Source organism: Alosa alosa, chromosome 4 (genome assembly GCF_017589495.1).
Source record: "Alosa alosa isolate M-15738 ecotype Scorff River chromosome 4, AALO_Geno_1.1, whole genome shotgun sequence".
NCBI lineage: Eukaryota > Metazoa > Chordata > Actinopteri > Clupeiformes > Clupeidae > Alosa > Alosa alosa.
In genome coordinates this window covers 15,820,804-15,844,523 of record NC_063192.1, presented here as the reverse complement: position 1 = coordinate 15,844,523, position 23,720 = coordinate 15,820,804, and the positions used below count along the sequence as shown (strand labels likewise).

Here is a 23,720-nt window from a genome sequence, read left to right as displayed (position 1 = left end):
GCCCCAATTAATTTCAATTAACACAAAAAAAATGTATTTTTGTAAATTTCTAATTTCACAGACTATTAATGAGACATTTTAGCGAATATTCACGTTGGAATTAGCGGAAGTATTACACATTTTAAAAAGTAAAAAACGGGTCTTGTTAAAAGGGCACTTGGACATCAAAGGGGCAAAAGGGCAGGTGCTAGAGCCCCTGTAGCCCCCCTTCTCTGCACGTGCCTGATGTCCGCCATGTTTTTTGTGCATGTGAGCAACGTCTTTTTGTTGTTATGTCACAGCTGTGAATAGCTCAGCTGTGTGGCCAAGGCTATTTGTACCAGGGGTGTAAATAGACACTCCATTAATGTTTTGTTAAATGCACATGCAGCGGAGGGGCAGCGGGCTCGTTACGAGAGAGAGCAGGGCAAGGAAAGGCGTCGTGCGTAGATTTTATCTTATCTAATTTAAAGGAACCGTATGTAAGAAATGTATTTCAATTAATCATAAAATGGCCATGATATTACATTACATTACATTTGGCTGACGCATTTTTAACCAAAGCGACTAACAACATGGTAACACTTAAGTTAAGCAATTCTCTCAACAATTTTAGGACAATCTAGAAACGGTAGAGTACAGTAAGAACTAGATGTACCGCAGAGCGGTACAAAATATGACCGCCGCCCAGTCCAGCACATTTTTTCCACAAAAATAAATCACGCTGAAAGGCCTATATGATTCTAACTGTCTCACTAAATTGCATTATCCACACTCAATTCTCACTGGTATCTGCTACACAACAAATACCAAAACATGATTAGTTCATAGATTTCACATGTAAAATTCATTTTATACAACCCCACCCCCATCTTGCCTGTTCATAATTCTGAGAAATTCTTGAATATGTGTCATACGTATGATTACTGTGAATGTATGTGTGTGCGTGTATATCTGCTTATGCACATGTGTGCACATGGAATGGGTTAACATGACCCCTGGAGGCAAACATACAGAAAAAATTGGTCATCCTAGGCCCTACGGTTCTCGAGATATTCACAGAAAACTGTCTCCGGCCACCTACAGGCCAGTTGGTGTATAGTAACATAAATTAATTTATTGTGTGGCCCCCCATGAATGGAATTCCACGAAACTTGACGTGCATTCAGAGGGTGTCATAATGATCCTACACTTCCAATTTCGTGCAGTTTTGACTATGTTAGGTCACACATACCTGCGATTACAACACCTCATTTTTACTTTTTTGTGTTTAACTAGGTGGCACTATACATGAAATGAGTGGTTATGGAATGGGTTGACATGGCCCCTTGAGATCAACATACAAAAAAAAAATGGTCCTCCTAAACCTTACGGTTCTCGAGATATTCACAGAAAACTGTGTCTGCCCTACCCTCCTTTCGGGGGGTCCAGTCCAGCGGGGGGGCTACAGATCAAAACGAAAAACGATGGTTCCATGCTATCCATATGGGGTTACATGCCCACCAAGTTTCGTCTACCCCGGTCTTTCAGTGTCCCGGGAATCCTTGACGGAAATTTGGACAATTGTTCATGGGGGGCCATACAATAAAATAATTTATGTGTACATTTAGTGACCGTACACCAACAGAGTTTTCTGTGAATATCTCGAGAACCGTAGGGCCTAGGAGGACCACCTTTTTTTTGTATGTTGGTCTTAAGGGGCCATGTCAACCCATCCCATTACCACTTATTTCATGTATAGCGCCACCTAGTTAAAAATTAAAAAGCAAAAAATTAGGTGTTTTAATCACAATATCTCTGGCTGACATGGTCAAAACTGCACGAAATTGAAAATGTAGGATCATTTTGACACACTCCGAATGCATGCCAAGTTTCATGAACTTTCATTCATGGGGGGCCATACAATAAAATAATTTATGTGTACATTTAGTGACCGTACACCAACAGAGTTTTCTGTGAATATCTTGAGAACCGTAGGGCCTAGGATGACCAATTTTTGCGTATGTTTGCCTCCAGGGGTCATGTAAACCCATTCCATATGCACACATGTGCATAAACAGATACACACAAACTAAGAGGTTGTTGTTGCTTAACTCATTGAGTGCCAAAAGCATAATATTACGTTTTTCTTTCCCATGCGTTGAGTGCCAAAAACCTAATATTACGTTTTTAGTTTTTTTTTTTTTTTTCGAAACTAGGCACTCTAACACACCTTATATGTGATTTTGGGAACTCTGTGATGAATGGAAATGAAATATGACGATCGAAATCTCATCTGGACATTTTATCTGGACATTTAATCTTAAAACTCTGCTTTTGATGGTTGCCGCTTTGGGTTGAATCAGTGACACATGCACGTCAGGTCAAAACCAGGCCATTTTCGTGGGTTTATCACTAGGTGGCAGTCTCGCCAAGTCTCGCTTGGTCACTTCCCGGAAACTTTACAGGCAACACTTAACATTTCATCAAAGACGCTACATCTCCATTTCTAGAAATAAAACAGGGATTTTGATGAAAAGTAGCCACTGTTTAGCTTGGAATTTCTTAGGAACAGAGGCATGTAGAAATAAACGGTTTGTACCCACTGAGAGCGTAAAGTCTCACCTTTCAAACAAGCCATAGTATGTGTCCATAGCTATAACACAGAATATGCTGTGGCTCTACAAAAATCGTCAATGATCAAGATTGCTGGCACTCTGGGCCAAAGCTTCCGAAAACAGCGCGGCATTCAATGAGTTAAGAGATCCTTCTGAATGGAAAGAGGGAGGCCGTGGAGGTGACATGCGCACCTTTGGTGCTAAGGGTCTTGGGGTACTAAAAAAACACACAGTTGAAGGTCTTGGTCTACTAACAAGGTGGGATGTTGATGGGTATACAGTTGAAGGTCTTGGGCTACTAACAAGCTGCAAGGCTACTGGCAGCAGTCCTTCCATTCTTGCAGGGAAAATCATGTGCTGGGGGGGTGGTGATGGGTATACAGGGGATCCTGGGGAGTTTGAGCGGGTGGGGGAGTGTTGGAATGAGGATGGATATACAGGGGGTTTGGGTGGCCTGGGGAGTTTGATAGGGTGGGGACGTGATTGGGTGTAGGTGGTGATGGGAAAACAAGGAAGATGGGGCTGAATATTGGTTCAGAGTCTCCATCTGCCTGCTGAGGCCCTGGGGAGTTTGTTGCAGACGCTCCGCTTTCAGCAAGTATTCCAGTAGTGTATTCCATGTTGTTGTGTCTTTGTGGTGACAAGGAGTCGACGGAGGTGGGGAGGGGTATTGGTACTGGTGTTACAACATGACGCCAGTGATTGACTTTGAGTCATTTTAGCAGTACCCATCTTATCTTGTCCAGTGGACATGGCTGGGCATTGTTGAGCTGGTTGTTTATGCTTCTCCAAGGTCTGCATTTCAGTGGAGGCTACCGGTTGGTTACCAGAGGGCCCCACAGCAGGGAGGGTTGGGCACATCTCTGTTTCAGCCTGTACAGAGTGTTTTGGTTTAGCTGAGTTGTTGATGTCATCCGCTTGTTCCGTCTGTATGGCCACTGAGCGCTTATCAGAGGCTCGGCTCAAGGTTGGCAGAAAAAATGTTGGGTGCAGGAGAGAGAGGTGATAGTATTCGGTTAAGATCTTGGCCCCAGTCCAACACAGCCCTGTGCTATTTGGTCTGAAGTATTCCCTGCGATTCCAAAAAAAGGTTAAAATTGTCAATAAAATTCATCCCAACTGAAAAGCATGTTTTTGCGAGCCAGATGTTTAAACTGAGTAGTCTGGAAAATACAAAGCTTCCCTCTGCTGGGAGTGGGCCACTGATGAAAATTTGTATTCCAACCTCATATAGGGCTGAGAAAAGTTCCTTGAAATCTTCTTTGACATACAGCTGTTCTCTGTAGATGTCATTTGCTCCAACATGCACAATGATGCGCTTGATAGTTGCATATTTTGACACCAGTTCTGCAAGCTTGTTTTTTGTGTCAGACACAAAGCATTTGGGAAACAACATACAATCATCCTCTCCCCATTTATATGTCTCACACTAGAGTCGCCTAGAACAAGGGTTGTGGGATGAATAGGTGTCGAGTGCTGCTTCTTGTCTGTGCCCATCTTTCTATTGTTGTGGTTTGATCGCTGCCTGCTTTGGGTCTGTTCCCTGGGAAATTCCTCTCTCACGTCCCGGAGGCATTCAAATCTGTTCCATAGTGTTAGGGGCTGTGGGCTTCCCTTTAGGACCACAAGCCCTGTAGTAGTTTGTTGATCTGTCTGTATTTCTGATACGAGGCCTGAAGTTAACATCTGAATTTACTGGTGTTGAGGTAATTACAGTTCTTGTATTACGTTTTTTGTTTTTTGGTCTGGCACCTTGCCTGTGCCAAGGCTCTGTACTCACATTTCCCTTTGTGAGGTCGATGCCTTCATCTGCTCTATTAGCAGTGATATTAGACTGCTGGGTTACATTCTCTGCATTTCCAGTAGTTGCTGTACTCACTTCATGAGATGCTTCTCGTTGTTCATCTGTCTTTGATGGAAGGACATGCATCTTTGATTCCAAAGTAGAAATCTGAGCTCTGTTCTAGCTCAGTAGATTTTCGGCATGATCTCCTGGGTCTCTGGCCGGAGGAGCGCATTTTGTTTTAATCCAACTTCAAGGTGAATTGCCGTTCAGTTTTTGCTCATTGACTTGGCTGGCTCATTTAAAGTAAAAAACTAATCACTAAAGTTTCAGATTTAAAAGTACTTCACTGTCTTTGCTAAACTAGCTTGTAAATGAAATAAAAGAATGAAAAGGGTGGAAATTGCTAAAAGGATAGGTGAAGCAGGAGCAGTGTGAAATGCGTCCTACTCACTTGAGCAGGAGGAGGAGCAGCTTTGGACAAAGGCGTCTGCAAAATCCCATAACCATAACCATCATTGTGCTGCTGTGCCCATGGTGTTTCTAGATTATTACGCTGGAATGAGAGTATAGTTCCATGTCCAATCAGCCTAAAAAATAGCCACATTTAATTTTCAGTCTTATTACACTTTCTAACTTGAGAGGAGACACGTTTTAAATAGGAAAATTACTGGAAATCTTAGTCACTTTTAAACGTGATGCTAGCAGGCGAGATGCTAATGGACTAATTCGATTCAATGATCTATGCTAGGCTGGAGCTAAAAGTGGTATCGCCAGACTCAGAGAAGGGCTGGATGAACTGGAGAAAGGTAAAAATCAATTGTTTAACTGAAGGGGAGGTGAGGAAAGGAAAATGAGTGTAATTCCTCAAATGGTGGAATATCTGTTTAATAATTAGGCAAAAAATATTTGCTAATTCAATACTATGAGCAGGATCCTGCATGTAAACATGAGTCAGCTCAGTGCTACCACAAAATAGATTTAGCTGACGAACAAGACCCTTTGCTTCTCGCATGACTTTTTGCATTTTTTGATTTTTTGCATTCAAATTGGGGCCCCATTAGCCTGGTCCTACCAGACTCTCATACAAACATTTCATTAAGTACAGAGAGTCTGGCCACTTTCCATTGCCAAGTGTTAACTTCCTTGAAGGTGAGTACTCTGATTAGGTTTAAAACTATTGGTTCTGCCTAGGGCCAATCTGGATCTGCCATAACCAATCGCCATAACGTTTGGTCGTGATGTATGTCATCCTCAAACTAGTGCATGACCTCAACATCATCGTTCTCAGCCATCCCCCTCTGTTCGCTGATTGGACAGGTAAAATTTGGCCTGAGAAAACCCGCAAATATACCCGAAAACCCAGACGACGTACTGAAGTGAAATTAAAATTGAGCGAAAGTATGTAGGGCAGAGCCAGGCTAGGGCCACATGCCTCCAATTTGTGTATTTGTGCCAATTTGTGTATTTGTGACACACTGACGAAGGCCATCAGGCCGAAACGTTTGTCAATTAACCCCTGTGCTAAAATGGATTAAAAGAAAGAAAAAGATTTTTGGAGTGCGACCATTTGCTATTTTGTATTTGTGCCCATAAATGATTCGTGAATTAATATGAAAGGGAAGCTATGGTTCTATGGAAATGATATGTTCATGCCTCTACTGTAGATCTATGGCTCTGTCTGGCAGTCTGAGTTGCATAAGAAAGGGAGCAGTTGGAGTACTTAGACTGCTAAGAAGTCACTAAGTAATACTGACCAAATGTATGGGATTGACAACTGCCGATTTCGGATGAAATTACAGAAAACAATATACAGGTAAACCTCTTGCAATACACATGGTTTACAAGAGTTGCAGACTGAAAACACCACAGTTGTGAGAACCACAAGTTTTTTTTTCCACTTTGCTTACTGTTTGCACAGAATCTTATGGTTCTTATCTAGGTCAAATCTTGGATGTTGATCTGTATGACCTTTAAAACTTACACCAGTGAACTACAGTGATCACGAAAACATCCTTGAAAACATCCTAAAATAAAAACAATGCTTACTTGATAACAGAAAACTTCTTTGTCAATCAGGACAATTGTTCAGGAAGAAGGATAAATAAGTTCAGGAACAATAGTAAGTGAGAGTGTTTCTACTTATCTCAATAAGGGAAATAAATTAAGAGCCTATGTTGAGTACAAGTATGTCTTCTGAAGGCCTAAACAGAGCCCAGCCAAAAACTCCAATAAAAATTTGATCAACTTTGAGGGACAACTATGACCATGCAGGATCATCCAGACTAAATGTGATGATTTTGCTACCTACTATTCCTATTTATGTACCAGCATGCAAAATTGAGCCTCCTACATGGTTTAGTTCTTGTGCTATGGGCTTGTGAACTTTGACAAAAAAAAGAGGCTGAACAAAATCGACACCCCCCTCCCCTTGTAAAACTGGCTGTATCTTGGAAAGTATTGATCTTACATAAAAGCAATTTTACAGTGTGTCTCCGGGATAACATAGGTACACCTGGTATTTTTTTTCAGAATTTTTTGAGACCTAAGTGCGTGGGCCCTGGTTGAATTGACGTGGAATGACCCTTAAAGTTTTTTTTTGGATTTCCTATTAATAAACAGATGCTGAAATATAACATCAAAATAAGATGCTAAAACTATCTTGTATGGCAGACCTGGATCAGCAACATAAATTATTATAGAAGACATACATATTTTACAGTATCTGAAGTTAATGCTCTAGTGAATTGGCATCTGTAACTATAGCTTACTTGGATGAGTTTAGGGACATTGTCAATATAGGCCTAAACAGGCCATTCAACTGCTATACATATCAATCTGTACATTCATAATTTCTGGCATTGAATATGAACATATGTTTCTGTATAAATCAAAGTAATAGCATTGCATACATTTGGAGAAAGGAACTATGGATAGTGCTAATGCAATAAACTCACGATCGTCCCATTGCCATTCCGTCCCTGTCAAGTACTGATCCCTGAGGTACACCTGTGGTGAGGTTGTGAGACTTTGGCATCTATCCTTACTAAGACACACTGAATGAACATCCTTTGGTAGGATGCAAACCAATTAAGAGCTTCCCTAGAAATGTTTAACTCAGATATGTAGAAAGGAGAATGTCATGGTGTCAAAGGCTGCAGATAAGTCAAGTAAAATTTAGCTATGTTCAATACTTCAGTCTCAAATATACTGTAAGGGCAATTTCGGTAGAATGACCGCTCTTGAAACCAGAACGCTTAGAGTCTAATAGGTTGTTCTGAGATAGGAAATCAGAAACTTGCTTGAACACCACTTTCAAGAAGATGGGAGACAGGTTTATAGTTTTTCACACCAGCTGAGTTGAGTGTACTTTTCTTGGGCAAAGTGCAACCATTGTTTTGCTTGCTAAACTCAAAACAGAAATTAAACTAGTTTGAACCTCTCTAGTTTCTGTTACACTCTTTGCTAAACCACAAGCATTTGCTTAGATTCTCACTGACTCATGACATTTAATGGTCAGCTTTTGTCTGGAACACACAAGGAAGCACCATTTTCTTAAAAACTACCATCACTTGTCCATGTCTCACATCAAAAGTCGCTATGACCAGGAATGCAGGCAGCAGAGGGGTCAGAGTAGGTCAGTAGTAACAGAGTAGTGAGACCACTGCAGAATTATCAGTTTTTAGTCATAAGTATGAGCATTTCTCTAATTCCTAAAATTTGCAGTGGTCTTTTAATTTTGAATATGACCGTATACTCATTCGAATTGTCACTCAGCAACCGTAGGATGACATCAGAAAAATGTGCAGTGATCTCTTAATTTTTTCCACAGCTGTATGCGTGCAATGAATACAAAGATGCAGTATTTCAGACCTTGAATAATGCAAATAAAAGTTAATATTCGTTTTTAAACAAAAACAATACTAATGTTTTAACTCTTTTTACTCTTTTAACTCTTAAAACATGTTGTTACTATGTTTTAACTCTTGTTTTTAACCTCTTTTGTGTTTGTTTTGTGATTGTGATGTGTAACTATTTGTTCTGCTATCTTGGCCAGGTCTCTCTTGAAAAAGAGATTTTATATCTCAATGAGACTAACCTGGTTAAATAAAGGTTATAATAATAATAACTAACAAGAGTTCATAAATCAATATTTCATGGAATTATCCTGATTTTCAAACATAGCTTTCAAATGTGTTGGCATAGGCCTATCTTCACCAGGCTTCACTTTCCTGTTAGGTGACTTTATGCCACTCATGGTCCAAAGGTTCACACAGCTCGGCTTTCTTTGAATGCTTGTGACTATCCATCTTCCACACTCCAGAGCTTTTCAATAGGGTAAAAGTCACCATTGCAGGCGAAGGAAGCAAGTTTCCCTCTAGGATAACTTTGTATGTGGCTTGTTTCATGGATCCTTCATAATGACAGGTCAGGTAGATGAATCAATGTGTGGCCGTTTTGTTGTCAAATTTCTTGCCAAATTTCTTGCCAAGCCCAATGTGTTGTATTTATTATATCGGAGAATTCATTCGGAATGGGTCATGCAGGAAACCTACCTATTTTCTTTGTGATTGCCTACATTGTAAGACTACAATCTTAAGGTACTCAGTCATAAGGTAAATCATTGCTGTTTAGCCAGGTGAAGAAACGTTTTAGCTGCTCTTACAATTGTGCATATGTTCCCATCACATGACTATGAACTGACAGGTGTAAAACAAAGACTGTCTCAAATGGCATACTTCTGCACTAACAATATCTAATTTGAGTGTGTGAGGGTGTTCACACTGACAATTCCAACGACACAAAGTGCACTGCTAGTCCTCGAATGGTGCACTCATAACGGTCAAAAAGCTGAGTGTGAAACGCTGGACACTTTTCCCCCTCAACGGACGCTATCTTGGCTATATAGCGGAAGGGGAGGTAGCGTTTTCAAACTTGTGGTAATCGTGGTTGAGAAAGCTGAAGCAGCAGCAGTGGAACACATGTTACAGAGGTACAAGCAAGTTATAATATAAACTGTTCATGTTTTGACACAGTATGACCAGAATAGAGGATACCAATAAAGTTATATTTAAATGTTGAGATTGCCAGTTCCGTTAAGTGCACAGAGTTAGTGTTGATGAGACGACACTATTCTGTTAAAATTTGTGGACTCCGTCAGTACACAGTGCACATAGGGTGCTGCACAAAAGTGTAGGCCTACTCACGGAAGTACGCCAATTGAGACACAGTCAATGTAGTCTAAATGGCATTAAATTGACTGTTGCAGTTTTATGTTGACCGAGAAATTACTGTTTGATTCATTTTGGTTACTCTTTCAACTTTAGTAAATGTGTTTCTCAGTAGTGTTGAGTAATATTGGTAGGTTGCAACACACAAGTGTTTGCCAAAGAAACTGTTAGTTCTGGTCAGTAGCCTAGTCTGTTGTAATGGATTCTCTTACATTCATACCAGAAGACAATTGGGACAATTACAGTCAGCCAGTAGCTTTTTAAGGGGCTGATTACTCAGAGGTTAAAAAAGGGCATGATATCACTATTTGTATAAGTTCTTTGTTACACCCTCTAGCAGCCTGGACACTCTCTCTCCCCGCGGACCTTCCCCACAGCCCTAATAATAACATGGTGATATTTTAGTGTCCCACTCCTCCCTGCTATAAAGACTAGCAGAATATAAGATACAAGCATATCAAATGCTTGCTTGCAGACTATTACAATAGATATTACAATAATTGTAAACACAAAAAAGGTTGGGTTTGTATAGGAGTCAGTAATGACCTCACAGTTACAGCACACTAACAGAAGAAGACCAGGGTGAGAGATAGAGAACTGAAGAGTTGAAAAGGCAACTCTCTTTCTGCTACTGGAAGAAACTGGAATCCATGCATTTCCACAGAATTATTTTTGGAATCTGATCCCTTATCATACCTGTTCATTCTTACTTGTCGCTCGACTTATCGTGACTAAATTCAAGATGGCTGCAAACGCTAAACTTCGTGAAGATACTGTCTGTATACATCGTGTTGTAAGTAAACTACCAGTGCTTTTTCAAAGTTCTCAATGTCTCGTTTTAAATGTCAGGGCCCTCGTAGCATCGGCTAACTAGCCAGATTTTGGAGTGCAGGGGACAAGCCGAGATGGGCTATGAGACATACGTTCACACTCGCTATCATGTTTCAACACACTTTAGGTCAATATCACACCGGAATTCTCCTTTAAGACTTTTAATCATCCAATAACATTTTTTGTTGTGGTTCCGTCCTCATATCTTGGTTGTGCCGTCTTCAAGACAAACATGCCCTGTAGAAATGATATTAGAAATATGTCAAATGCTTGGAGAATGATTTTCAGCTGACCCATTAAATGATTCAGGTTAAAATGCCTAATCAGTGTGACGAACGCCCTTTTAATATAATATGTATGACATTAGGATGGAATGCTAATAGCAATATCAAGATGGAAAGCTAGGTATAGATCACAGCATATGTAGGCCTACCTGAGATTAGGACTGTTCATCTTGTCCAGATGGATATTGGTCAGATGGATCCTGGCCAGTTGTGGATGTATTTTTATTCTTTATTGTAGAATAAACTAAGAACGCATCATAACCAAACAAGCATCCAGCACATAATGCAAAGACCTGAAAGGTATTGAATGTGAGTGAGTTTCACCAACAGTACAGTAACTTTTCATAATTTTGTGTCACATCTGATTTTAGTCAAAGTATCTCTGTCTCCACTTGTACCAACTGCCCACGCCTCACTTACCTCTCCCATTAAGAGCATCATAACTGAGCTCGCAATCAGGATGATGAAACATCTAATGGAGGTGATCAACAGTAAGACTGACCCTGTGACAACTCTGAGGAGGTCCTGAAGGGCAAACACCAAAACATACATATGTAGGCCTTTTGAGGGCCTGAACCAGGGACTTGACTTGCATGAATCAAACTTTTAATTCACACATGGTTGGTTATTTGTTTGTTTGTTTGTTTTTGTATCTATTTATTTATATGGTTAGTGAGTAATGCTTTTATTCATTTTATTTATTTTTGAAGAGTGTATATAGTCTGAAAGACTTACACAAAAAAGCCAGTGGACCTCAAAGGAAGTCTTTTCCAATCCCATTGTAAAGACAATTAGCATGAAAATCCCCAACACCATCTCAGCAATGGGTACAATGATGTAGCAACCCAAATTCACGGGAACAGTTTTGCCAATGATGGAAAATAAACAGAGAGCCTGAATATTTAAAAACAAATAATATTTTGTATCACCATCATTGTGACAGTTCTGTGCAATGTCAAGAAACAAAGCTGTATGGCTTCGTTGGGAATTAAACTAACAGTGAGTAATCTAACTGTCAATGATTAAGTTGGTTATCCAAGTTAAAACGGAAAAGTTCTCCATAAAGTATGCCCTACTGTTGTTTTTAAAGGCTTTTGGACTTACTATTTCACCTGCCATAGTCATTCCTTTACGTGTCTTCAAGTAATTGATGGTCACATCCACACTCTGTGTTCCTGCTAGCTCTGCCATGTTTTATTAGAGCAACTTTGCTGTCAAAGACTAAACTGAAAAATGACAATAACATCTTCAGAGACACATTTATTTCAAATGGGAGGAAAATGTTTTAACTGATCTCTGTGTGATTGTTAGATTGCTCCACAGGTCATGAACATATGCAGTACACAAGAGGCGCCCTTATGATTAAATGGGAAACCCTTTTATAGGCATCGATTTTAAAGGGACACCAGGCAACGTTTTTGTGTTAATTACTCATCTTCGTAAGTCGGTATATGGTTAAATGACTCATCACAGGGTGAATGAAGACTCTCTCGCCCGCCCCTACTGCCTGTAGGAAGAAAATCCCGCTTGCAAGTTCAGTGAATCGTACCCGCCGACCGAAGCAGTTTCAGTTTACATCCTGCATCCACAGCACAGAGGCAGGCTAACGAAACACTAGCGATTGTTGCAAACATGTGTATAATGGCAGAACCGGCGAAGAAGCAGCGAAAACCCTTGACGGAAGATGCAAAGAAAAGGAAAAGAGCTTCAGACCGAGCGAGGGGGAGTTTCGTAGAGAAAAAGCATCAGGCTTGCCTGGTGTCCCTTTAATCCCCTTGCCTGGAGCTTACTTAAAGTGACCAATCCTTACTCATCTTTGCACAATATATGAGAGGAATATACATACAGAAAATGGAAGTCCTCAATTGAGTGCTGATATGTTTAATGACATCACTAAATACAGATAAATCAAAATTGGGTGTACTCACATATAGCAGTGCTCCAACGAATGTAACAGCTGCAGATTTTTTTGCAGACTCTGATTGTGGAGAGATTTTAATCTTTTGACAAAGAACAGATGAAGCAACATGCCATGTTCAAAGCAGAAGGAAAAGCAGGCCCATTGCAGCTTACATATCCTGTGTCAACACTTCACTCTTATGTTTTAAGAATGGGAGTTTTTAACGGGCATGGAGACAGCCTGTGTTTAAAACATCTAAAATAGCACATTAGAAATGAAAGACACTTACTTGTCTTTGAACAATTGGATTTCAGGTTATGATTATGCAAATCCCTGTTAATCATGTCAGTTCTAGAATTTTTCCATAAGGACATAAGGGTAGACAATAAAACAACACAATAGAAGAATAGGTATTTATACCCCAATGTCATATTGCGTCTTGACAGAAATATGTTTCTAGAACAACGTTAGTGTAATACAAGTCATTTGGGGCGTGCATCAGCAGTGTCAGAGATGACATTCTCTATATTATAAGTCAGTGTAGCATCAAAATGAGTTTGAAGCCATCTATCTACAGTAGAAGAACTATTCAAATTAGAGCAACAATAAACACACATAAGGCACCATCACAGACAATGGTATGGTGGTATGGTTTATATATGGGTGCAAGACAAAATCCACTCTGAGAATGATTATCCAGATGAGTAGATAATGGCATTATTTGCTCGGGGGGCCAAAAGGCAAGTCACACCACAGCTTCCCAAGTTGAACTGTTTGCATCCATGCACTGATTACAGTATATCCGGCACCCAAAGCCCGACCATAGAGCTGCTAATTATACCTCCTGCATCCTTTGATCATCTGATTCAGTATTCATGTAAAATATTTGTGTTTGGTCTCTAATTGATCCGTGTTATGTGGGCTGAAATATGTCTGAAATATGTGTCGTAGTTTTATAGCCCAATTAGTTCCATGTCATCTCTGCTGGGCCTGGATTAATGGTACCCTGGAAATCCAGAGTTCTCGCGAGACACTCTGGCAAAGAGCAATGATGCACGTTACTTTTTCCCCCTGCATTTCGGGAAACCGGCTAAACTGATGAAGACAGCGCTGCAACGTTGGAGGACAGTACACATTGGTCGTAGTGTTATCCGATTGCGTTGAAGTCCGAAATCATTCAGAGTAAACATGATCTAGTGTTATCCAATTGCGTGCAGTGAGATTTTTAAATGCATGCTTGTTGCCGCCCCTCGAGTTGGGCTATTACATTGCTCTTTGCCAGACCCTTAATCTTTCTACATTATCAGGGTCTGGATTTTCCAGGCTAGATTAATGGGGGTAGAGTGTTAGGGCCTCAAGGGATTGCCTAGTGCCAAATGCATGAATGGGCTATAGGGTATAAAACCAAACACCTGAGAGTGCTCCACCTGCTCCTCTTGTCCTGCTGGCCTACTGCTCTCCTGAGTCTGGGGGTCCTTGGGTCCCCTGCTCTTCTATTCTTTCTCCCTCTTCGTCTCTGTCATTCCTTCCCCTTTTCGTCACTCACTCTCTCATGCTTTCAGGTTTTCCGAGGTTCTTCTGTCTAGATTGTATCTAATCAGTTTATTTATGTATTGATTACAGTGAACACACAGTGAGTTAAAGCACACACTAATCCCTGCGCAGTTAGCTGCCTGCTACAACGGTGCTCAGGGAGAAGTGAGGTCTTACTGGTCGAACCGGCAACCCTCCACTTACAAGTCCGAAGCACTAACCAGTAGGCCACGGCTGCCCCTTAATGAATACTGGGTTCCTAGAAAGTCTTACCCAATCACTTTTATGCAGGAGAAAGTAGGGTTTCTGACATGTTCATAGAATATTAGTTACATGTTGAACTTTTCACATTCTTCTCATTTACAACCACAAAGGCGTGGTGATTGAACAATAAGTGTCTGTTTTGCCAAATGAGAAGTGAAAATGTATTATCACATGAGTAAACACACACACCACACACACATAAGCCAAGTTTTATCTGTGAATTTTTTTGTTGAAGTCATGAGCTAAATCTTCTACCACCAAAAGACTCCACATTGAGCTGACACATTGTTATGTCGGTAAGTATTGTGAAATTGTAGCTATACCAACAGCAATAAACCCAGAGTGTATCTCGAGAAGGCATTCACGAACAATAGTCTATTTATACCCTTTCTAAATGCTGACACAACACTTGGCTACCCCAAACCTACAGATGCTGCTATGAATGGATTGTTGTTCGGTCATTTCTTTTGCGAGTCAGCACTGTTGCTGCCAAGGGTATAAACTTTTCACCTTAAGTTTACACAAAGTTCAGGGGTTTACACGGTGATCGCAGGTCACGCATTGTACAGGGGTTACATACAGTAGTGTTCACTTGTTTGCGCTTCTTACCGGATGTTTTGTCTCCACCTCCTACTCTTGCAACTTTTGTGTATGTAAATGAGTGTGTGCGTGTGTGCACTGCTTTTGTGTATGCTTCTCTGTGTGTGTGTTTTCGCTTGTGAGTGTGTGTGTGTGTTTTATGTGTCTATTCGTGTGTGTGTTTGCTTGTGAGACAAGCAATCCTTAACAGCAATCCGGGTTTTGCGTCAGAAATTATTATTTGCCATCACTCTGGCCTTGTGCACACTTTTTTGATGGATTGAGGTCTGGACTCTGGCTCTGTCACTCTAAAATGTTGATATTGTTCTCGGTTAACCATTTCTTGCCTTGTTTGGCTGTATGTTTTTGGATCATAGTGTGTGGGGCAGGTCTCTCTGTAGACTGCCTGATCTCCTCCTCCAAAAATTCTAATGTAGCCCCTTGTTTTAGTGTTACCACTTTGAGAAGGTCACCAGCTCCCATTGTCTGAAACAGGTGGACAGTGAAAGTTTCAGACAGGTGCATTCAAATGCTATGTCACCATGCCTAACCTATCCGTCAGAAGTTCATGCCTAACCTATCCGGTGAAAAATTATTTCCACCGGGATGTATTGCTCTCAATCACAAGCCCAAAAAGTCAAAGCAAGCACAGGTCATCCAATCTGGGATTAGAAGGGAGAACAAAACAGAAAGTTTACAAACAGAACACAACAAAGCAAAACAGACTGTCCCTTTTCAGTGTTCTGACTCTATATACTATATGCATACTCTGTAATGTTCCCCTCGTCCTTTATGATAAGTTTTATTACATAACGCTCAATCGGATTCGCGGTTCCTTTATCAATATGATGCGCAAGGTGGCGCAACAAACACCCAGCACTTCTTAATCAATGGTTGAATGAATACCAATACCTCAATATTTTCGTTCACCGTGTATTATCACTATAAACAGTTAACAAATAATCCCCCTTTTCAGTCAAAAACAGCTTTTAAACCACCCTCCCCTCCCACAGCCGGCTTCTTTCCTGCATCCCAAAAAAACAATCACAGCAAACAATTTAGGCCCAGTTCAACGAGGAACAAAAAATAATCAGTCTCTTACAACTTCAGTCCGTGTGAGGCATCCGTCTGCTTCAGAAATAAAGAAAAAAAGAAAGTCTTTGCCTCACCGCAGACTTGTTTGAGGAGAAGTTTATGATATTCAGGAAAATGCCCAGTCAGATGCGTTTAATCCATATAAAGTGAAAAAAGACGATCACGGTTTTGCTTGCGCTCCAAAAACAGTCCCTGTTGTCCAACAAAAATAATAATCCCAAAAATACAATTGGGAAAAAAATAACAGCGTCTTTCCAGGTAACCTGTCTCAATTTTCTCCCACCTTCCTCCTCTACCTGTGGCGCTCTTTTTTTAAAAAAACTTGTCAGTCCCTCATCATTGGCCCGTCTATCAGACCAACCCCCAACCCAGCCTACAACTTGTTTGTTTCATAAAGGGGTAGCATAACATATTTAAATACAAGTGGAAAACAATATCCATAACAATTCATTGCTCATTGTTTCAGCTTCTCCTTCATTTTAAAAGTGACAAATCTTTAGTTTGTGGATTTGTTACAACTCACTCTGACAGTGTATAAAGCTATATCGGCAACTACAAAACACTACAGAACCCGAGAAGTAGAGTATGAAGAAGTATGGAAGGTAATGTGAGAGAAGTGAAAGAGGAAGCACTCTGAAAATGTTTGTTACACTGAGAATTCACAAGCACTGCATACTTTCAGGTCTCTTTTTTCTTCTGGCTGGATAGAGTGGTGAGACGGAGGGATCTATGTTTTTACATTCATACGTACAGAAAGAAAGAATGAAGATTTATGCCACTTGTTTACTGTTGATTTGGGCTGAAACCGGTAGGTAGTAATTTCAGTCAGAAAGCTATGTCTGCTTTTCTGATTAATTTGCAATGTCAAAGTTTGTTCATTAGGTAGCTTGAAAGGCATTTTTAAATTCATCTTGATTATCTGTGATTAAGTGAATGAACTAGTGGTGTTATCACTATCAGTTCAGGCTGTTCACTGTAAAGTTTTGTTCTACTATGAAAATGTCAAAACAGCATTTACCCCATAATGTTGTCATGTGATGTCATTGGTATTTTGGTTGGTTGATAGTTGTACTTTATGCATAGTTTTCTTTTAGCCAACTGAAAATTGTTCCCTGTCTCTCCCCATTTAAGAGTTAAGCAATATACATATTCCTTTTTGAGAATCATATATTTGACATTTCAATTCTCTCATCACAGTAAAATTGTTCTAATAATCTATATTTTTTGTGAATTTGGTCTTTTCTTTATTTCAGCTGCAGGATATGACAGGGTAACCCAAAGTATGTGACTGAATTTCACGTTTGTGCACCATTGATAGTTTGATAATTGTGAAAGGGTTCTAGACTGCTGTAGAAAGAAATGGCTGATCTTTAATGCAATATCTACATTGCCTATTATCAGCAACCATTCATCCAATGTTCCAAAGGCACATTCTGTTTACTAATCTGATATCATTTTAAAAGGCTAACTGAGAAAACACTGGAAAACCCTTTTGCAATTAAGCACATAATGTAATCTGAAAACTGCTGCCCTGATTAAAAAAAAAAAAAAAAAAACAATGCAACTGATCTCAGCTGGTAATCTGTCTATAATGGAAATTGTAGTGACCCCAAACTTTTGATTGGTATAAATATATTCAAAACATTCAACCTAGGACAGTTCTGTAAGAACTAAATTGTCTCTATATTTCAGATCCACAATGGAACTCGATGTTGATGACACCCAGTAGGTTGATTTTGTATGCTTCAGACACAATTTGTGTACTTGTTAGTGCCTACGAATCTAAGTACCATCAAGGAAGTCAATCAGTGAAGTTGGAAATGCTATAGACAGAATGCACCTTACTGGGCATATTCTAGATAGATAGATAGATAGATAGATAGATAGATAGATAGATACTTTATTGATCCCTACGGGAAATTCAAGATTTTTTTTATTATTTATTCTTTCCAGTTTGAAGCTGTTAAGACCATAGACTGTAACATTGCTGAAATCTATGTCTAAAATTGTGTTGTTTTACCCTTGTAAAACCTTTTTATACACATTTCCATTTTGTGAATCTAGTCTGACCTTTGACCTCTCTAACCTTTACTAGCCCAAACTGCCTGCAATTATAACCAGCATCAGTGTGGGGACGGAAGCTGCATTCCCCAACGTTATGTCTGTGATGGAGGTCGTCCTGACTGCTCTGACGGAAGTGACGAGAGGAACTGCTGTGAGCTTGCGATTTTTTATTTTTTTTATTTCTCTCTCTCTTGCAAGCTCTTGTGATATTTTCATGACAAATAGGCACTTGTACTGCCAAAGCAGTTATTACATACAGGACAAAAGACAGAACACATACAGATACAGAGCATGTTAATTGCATTGCCTGCGTCTCACTTTTATATTTCACATGTTTCATTCAAAATATTTAATGGAGAACTGAAATTAAACGATTTCTCTCTTTGTTTCAGATGGAACGTGGGGCAGGATAAGACCAAGTAGGTTGATAGTTGTACTTTATGCATAGTCTTCCTTTAGCCAACTGAAAATTGTTCCCTGTCTCTCCCCATTTAAGAGTTAAGCATTATGGCACAAATGAGAGTGGGGCTGGTAAGGGATATCCCCACGGCTGTGGTGCGGCCGTAGGCAAGAGGCCAGAGGCTGAGTGTCGCAGGTGACCCCAGCCATGTGTATATCCTGTACCAATGCCACAACCATGACAACCATATTGCTGTTATATAACAGTTCCACAGTTTTCTTGTCTATTGTTCATTTTGATTATCCTATTTGATATTTCTTTGGGATCTAATGTCTGGAACATTTGTCAAACTCTGTCTATGTCTTGATGGTTCTTTATCTCAACCCTAGGATATGACAGAACAACCCCAAGTATTTAACTCCATCACATTTCCTGCATCTCACATCATTGATCAGTTGAATTTGGTCTTTTCTTTATTTCAGCTTCAAGATATGACTGGGTAACCCAAAGTATGTGACTGAATCACATGGGCTGCATCCCACATTTGTACACCATTAAAGGAGAATTCTGGCTATTTTTCACATAGATTTCTGTTTCTTGTGGTCACCGAGTAAAAAACGAAAACAATCAGTTTTACCTAGCTCGAGTTGCAGCAGCCAAAGCTACAGGCACCTACAGTGGTACACTCTGGGGGCATGAACATGGAGGCTCAAACATGCCCCCACAGTGTAGCACTGTAGCTGCCTGGTAGCTCTATAGCTGTTGGCTGCAGCAAATCAAGCTAGGTAGAACCGACTGTTGATTTCTTTTCCATACCTACAGTACTCAGTAACCTCAAGAAACAGAGATGTGAGAAATCTCCGGAATTCTCCTTTAATTTTTTTAAATGAGTTTAAAATATATTAGATATAATCCTCATTCAAAAATAATTGCAAATGTCTATATTTCAGGTCCGAGGAGGTACTGGATGAGACCCAGTAGGTTGATTTATCAGCTTATGTTATAAATACTCTTCATACATACATCCAGTATGGAAAAAACATTTGTGAGATCTTTCTCTATAGAACTGCTTGCTCCATGGTACATCCAATTAATTGATGAACTGACATTTCAGTAAACATCAGTTAATCAATAAATTGGATATGGGCAAGCACTGTTGCGATTTTCTTTTCTCAGTGTCTTATATTATAGTTACAGGACCACATTATACATATTCCTTTTTGATAATCATATATTTGAAATTTCTTTACACTTCATCAGTTCTTTCATGACAGTAAAATTCTTCTGATAATCTATATTTTTTGTGAATTTGGTCTTTTCTTTATTTCAGCTTCAAGATATGACTGGGCAACCCAAAGTATGTGACTAAATCAAATGGACTGCATCCCACATTTGTACACCATTAAAGGATAATTCTGGCCATTTTTCACATAGATTTCTGTTTCTCGTGGTCAACGAGTAAAAAACGAAAACAAATCAGTTTTACCTAGCTCGAGTTGCAGCAGCCAAAGCTACAGGCACCTACAGTGGTACACTCTGGGGGCATGAACATGGAGGCTCAAACATGCCCCCACAGTGTAGCACTGTAGCTGCCTGGTAGCTCTATAGCTGTTGGCTGCAGCAAATCAAGCTAGGTAGAACCGACTGTCGATTTCTTTTCCATACCTACAGTACTCAGTAACCTCAAGAAACAGAGATGTGAGAAATCTCCGGAATTCTCCTTTAATTTTTTTAAATGAGTTTAAAATATATTAGATATAATCCTCATTCAAAAATAATTGCAAATGTCTATATTTCAGGTCCGAGGAGGTACTGGTTGAGACCCAGTAGGTTGATTTATCAGCTTATGTTATAAATACTCTTCATACATACATCCAGTATGGAAAAAACATTTGTGAGATCTTTCTCTATAGAACTGCTTGCTCCATGGTACATCCAATTAATTGATGAACTGACATTTCAGTAAACATCAGTTAATCAATAAATTGGATATGGGCAAGCACTGTTGCGATTTTCTTTTCTCAGTGTCTTATATTATAGTTACAGGACCACATTATACATATTCCTTTTTTATAATCATATATTTGAAATTTCTTTACACTTCATCAGTTCTTTCATGACAGTAAAATTCTTCTGATAATCTATATTTTTTGTGAATTTGGTCTTTCTTTATTTCAGCTTCAAGATATGACTGGGCAACCCAAAGTATGTGACTAAATCACATGGACTGCATCCCACATTTGTACACCATTAAAGGATAATTCTGGCCATTTTTCACATAGATTTCTGTTTCTCGTGGTCACCGAGTAAAGAACAAAAACAATCAGTTTTACCTAGCTCGACTTGCTGCAGCCAGCAGCTAAAGCTACAGGCACCTACAGTGGTAATTTTGTGTAAAAGAATAAGCTATAAGCAAATATATCAGTTCTGTGTTATACTTCTCCGGGTGTTTTAATTACATTTCCTGCATTTCCTACATCCGACATCATTCACCCTAAATAAATCTTTAAAAGATACAGAGGAACCTGCCCACCTTGATAGATTATAATGCATGTGCAGCTATTTCGCAAAACCAAGAAAATGAGAAAAGAAAAGCGCAACACTGTTTGCTCCATGGTACATTCAATTTATTGATGAACTGACATTTCAGTAAACATCAGTTAAATCAATACATTTTTGAAAATCAATAAATTGGATGTAGGCTACCTTTTCTCATTGTCTTATATTATATTAAAATACTAAGTCCAAGACTATTCCAAATGAATTACATTTTCTATATTTCAGGTCCAAGGAGGTACTGGATGAGACCCAGTAGGTTTATATATCAGCTTATATTATACATACTTTTTTGTGTGTATTTGTGGGACTTTTTGCCTTTATTATAATAGGATAGTGAAGACACTGACAGGAAGTGAGTGTGTGTGTGAAAGAGAGGGTGGGGTGGGATCACTCAACCTGGGTCCCCATGGGCACTTGGACCCGAATGTCTGTAGTCAGTTGCACCACATTGCCCCTCTTTATGCATACATGCAGTAAGAAAAAACATTTGCAATTGCCTGTGTTTGTCAAAAACACACTCTACCGATACAATTTAAAACAATAGAATGTACATCCTAATCATATGCTCAATGTCCAACCTGGTATAGGACTCTAGGGCATCAAAGACGGTTTCTGACTTTTTTATGCCATTGAAGATATGACTTTTTGGTTTTGTTCCACATACACTACAGATGCAGGTTTGTGTGTTTTTAATCAGTTTGTATATGGTGACCTTCTATAGTAGCTTTATCCTATCATCTTTATCATTCTAAATTTGAAGTCAATTGGGCCTGTAGTTTTTAATATATGTAAGCGGATACGCATGCACGCACACAAACACACACACACACACACACACACAGGACCCAGTTCTCCCCCTCTGCTGATCATATACATGGTCTATTTTTTCAGATGTCCCAAACCCACTGATTAGAGTGTACAGACTTGAGGATAGCCATGTGGACGAAGTCATAGTTTCCTGTCAACACCGCGTTACTGTTCGTCAAAACCGACTGCAGCTGAAAGTGATGATGGAAAAGAGAAGCTACACCCTGCAATTCCCCGACTTCAGCAGTGGAACAGAACGCCTCTTCAAGATCATTGTGTCTTCACCTGCTTTCTTCACATGTGTTGAGGAACTACCTAACAGAACTCTTCTAAGCGATGTGTTCACCTTCCGTAAGCGTACGGACACTTCTGGTGAGTGTAAATACAATAGCATTCTGCAGAAGACTTAATGAGCCCCATTGGCATCCGTCTAAAGATGGAGATATTAATGTGCTCACACTCTCCATTCTTAGGCACACAGATGTCTCCATCCTACGAGGTCTATGCAGGATTCCTAGGGTTCATGCTCATCATCATGATTTCTGTAGTGATCATGGCGACACTGTGGAAGATACACATAGGTAAGTTGCTGCAGTAGCCTATGTGAGAGTCACAGGCAGGGATGGGTCTGTGTCATCATGCCATACTGATGTGTGTATTTCATGGATAAGTTCATTAGGGTCTACTTTGTAAACATCAGGCATGTAGGATCAGACGTTAGTAATAAGTAATAGTCTAATTACGTAGAAAAGACTTATTACCTACATCTTGTTTATAACAGTTTTGAATGAACACTATGCTGATATTGTTTACAGTTCAATTTAATACTGTCCAATACAGTACAATAATCATTCCTGTTTTTTTCTCAGAGAAACAACGGAACAACCTGACATTCTGTGTCTCCGAAGACACTGTAAAAGTTTGATCCTTTAAAACACGCTTTGTTTTTTTTTCTATATTCTTACATGTAAATGATTAAGAATTGTTTAGCGCTTCATCTTTTAATCACATTTTTAAATATACATACATTATACATATCCATTAGGGCAATGAAACAAGATCATGATTATATGCCTGGGCCAGGTGCATGTAGGATGCAAGTGAGCTAAAATATTCTATCACTAAATTAAATGCCACTGATTAGCATTACGTATTTTTTATGTTGTACTCATATCGTACAGAAGATATTGCATATACTTACAAGTGAATGAAAGAGTACAATGATAGGCCTACAACTTGTTTGCATGGCCATGATTCTGCTCATGTGTGTTTTAAAAATGTAATAATTGATTTAAATAATGAGATAATGAAATGTGATTTTACATAATTCAGCTTTACCACCTAATAATAATAATGATAATAATAATAATAATAATAATGATAATAAGTTGAACCTTTTAGATGTCTAGTGTTGATTTATGTCAGTTTATCAAATAAATTCTTGCATACAACATATATTTATCAACTAATTTTTTCCTTTTGTACACTTGTGCATTTGTACCCTCTGCTTTTCCTGTGATGATATTTTGAATATTATCTCCTTAATAATATTTCATATTTAATGGCTAGCTACTAGATTATGTATGTCCATCAGCCTGTGTGAGAACTGATAACATGTTGTAACAGTGCCCTCTAAGTGGAAGGTTTGGTGGTTCATTCGTCAGCATCAGATAAGCAGATCTGATGGCACAAGACTGCATTTTGACAGAATATTTGTGCAAAGTGAATATTAGCGCAGTATTTTAGTTCAGTGCTGAGTTAATAACTGCAAGGGGGATGGATTTCTTCAAGCCTAATTGAAGCTATGAATGGGT

General features: G+C 39.3%; 2 protein-coding genes across 7 annotated transcripts; one reads left to right on the top strand and one right to left on the bottom strand.

The window, feature by feature from the left end:
- Positions 1–3,513: 3,513 nt before the first annotated feature.
- LOC125292777 lies at positions 3,514–23,166 on the top strand. Of its 5 annotated transcripts, XM_048240191.1 has the most exons (15): positions 3,514–4,282; positions 16,759–16,884; positions 17,330–17,356; positions 17,769–17,801; positions 18,172–18,291; positions 18,533–18,559; positions 19,023–19,049; positions 19,491–19,517; positions 19,871–19,897; positions 20,340–20,366; positions 20,719–20,745; positions 21,325–21,351; positions 21,991–22,278; positions 22,380–22,487; positions 22,776–23,166. In XM_048240191.1, exons 2-15 carry the CDS (start codon positions 16,806–16,808, stop codon positions 22,829–22,831), a joined length of 900 nt encoding a protein of 299 aa, XP_048096148.1. In that variant the 5' UTR covers positions 3,514–4,282; positions 16,759–16,805; the 3' UTR covers positions 22,832–23,166. The 5 variants fall into 5 exon arrangements, with proteins under 5 accessions (XP_048096148.1, XP_048096151.1, XP_048096150.1 ...); XM_048240190.1 differs by lacking the exon at positions 3,514–4,282 and having other exon boundaries at positions 16,589–16,884; XM_048240194.1 differs by lacking the exons at positions 3,514–4,282; positions 19,023–19,049 and having other exon boundaries at positions 16,584–16,884.
- On the bottom strand, positions 10,567–12,695 carry LOC125292778 (proteolipid protein 2-like). 2 transcript variants are annotated; one of them, XR_007193279.1, is made up of 6 exons: positions 12,634–12,695; positions 11,810–11,931; positions 11,441–11,599; positions 11,126–11,230; positions 10,855–10,998; positions 10,567–10,658 (listed from the first exon to the last, which is right to left on the bottom strand). XR_007193279.1 is itself a non-coding variant. In XM_048240195.1 (5 exons), exons 1-4 carry the CDS (start codon positions 11,894–11,896, stop codon positions 10,861–10,863), a joined length of 489 nt encoding a protein of 162 aa, XP_048096152.1. In that variant the 5' UTR covers positions 11,897–12,079; the 3' UTR covers positions 10,567–10,658; positions 10,855–10,860. The 2 variants fall into 2 exon arrangements, 1 of the variants encoding a protein (XP_048096152.1); XM_048240195.1 differs by lacking the exon at positions 12,634–12,695 and having other exon boundaries at positions 11,810–12,079.
- Positions 23,167–23,720: the final 554 nt, after the last annotated feature.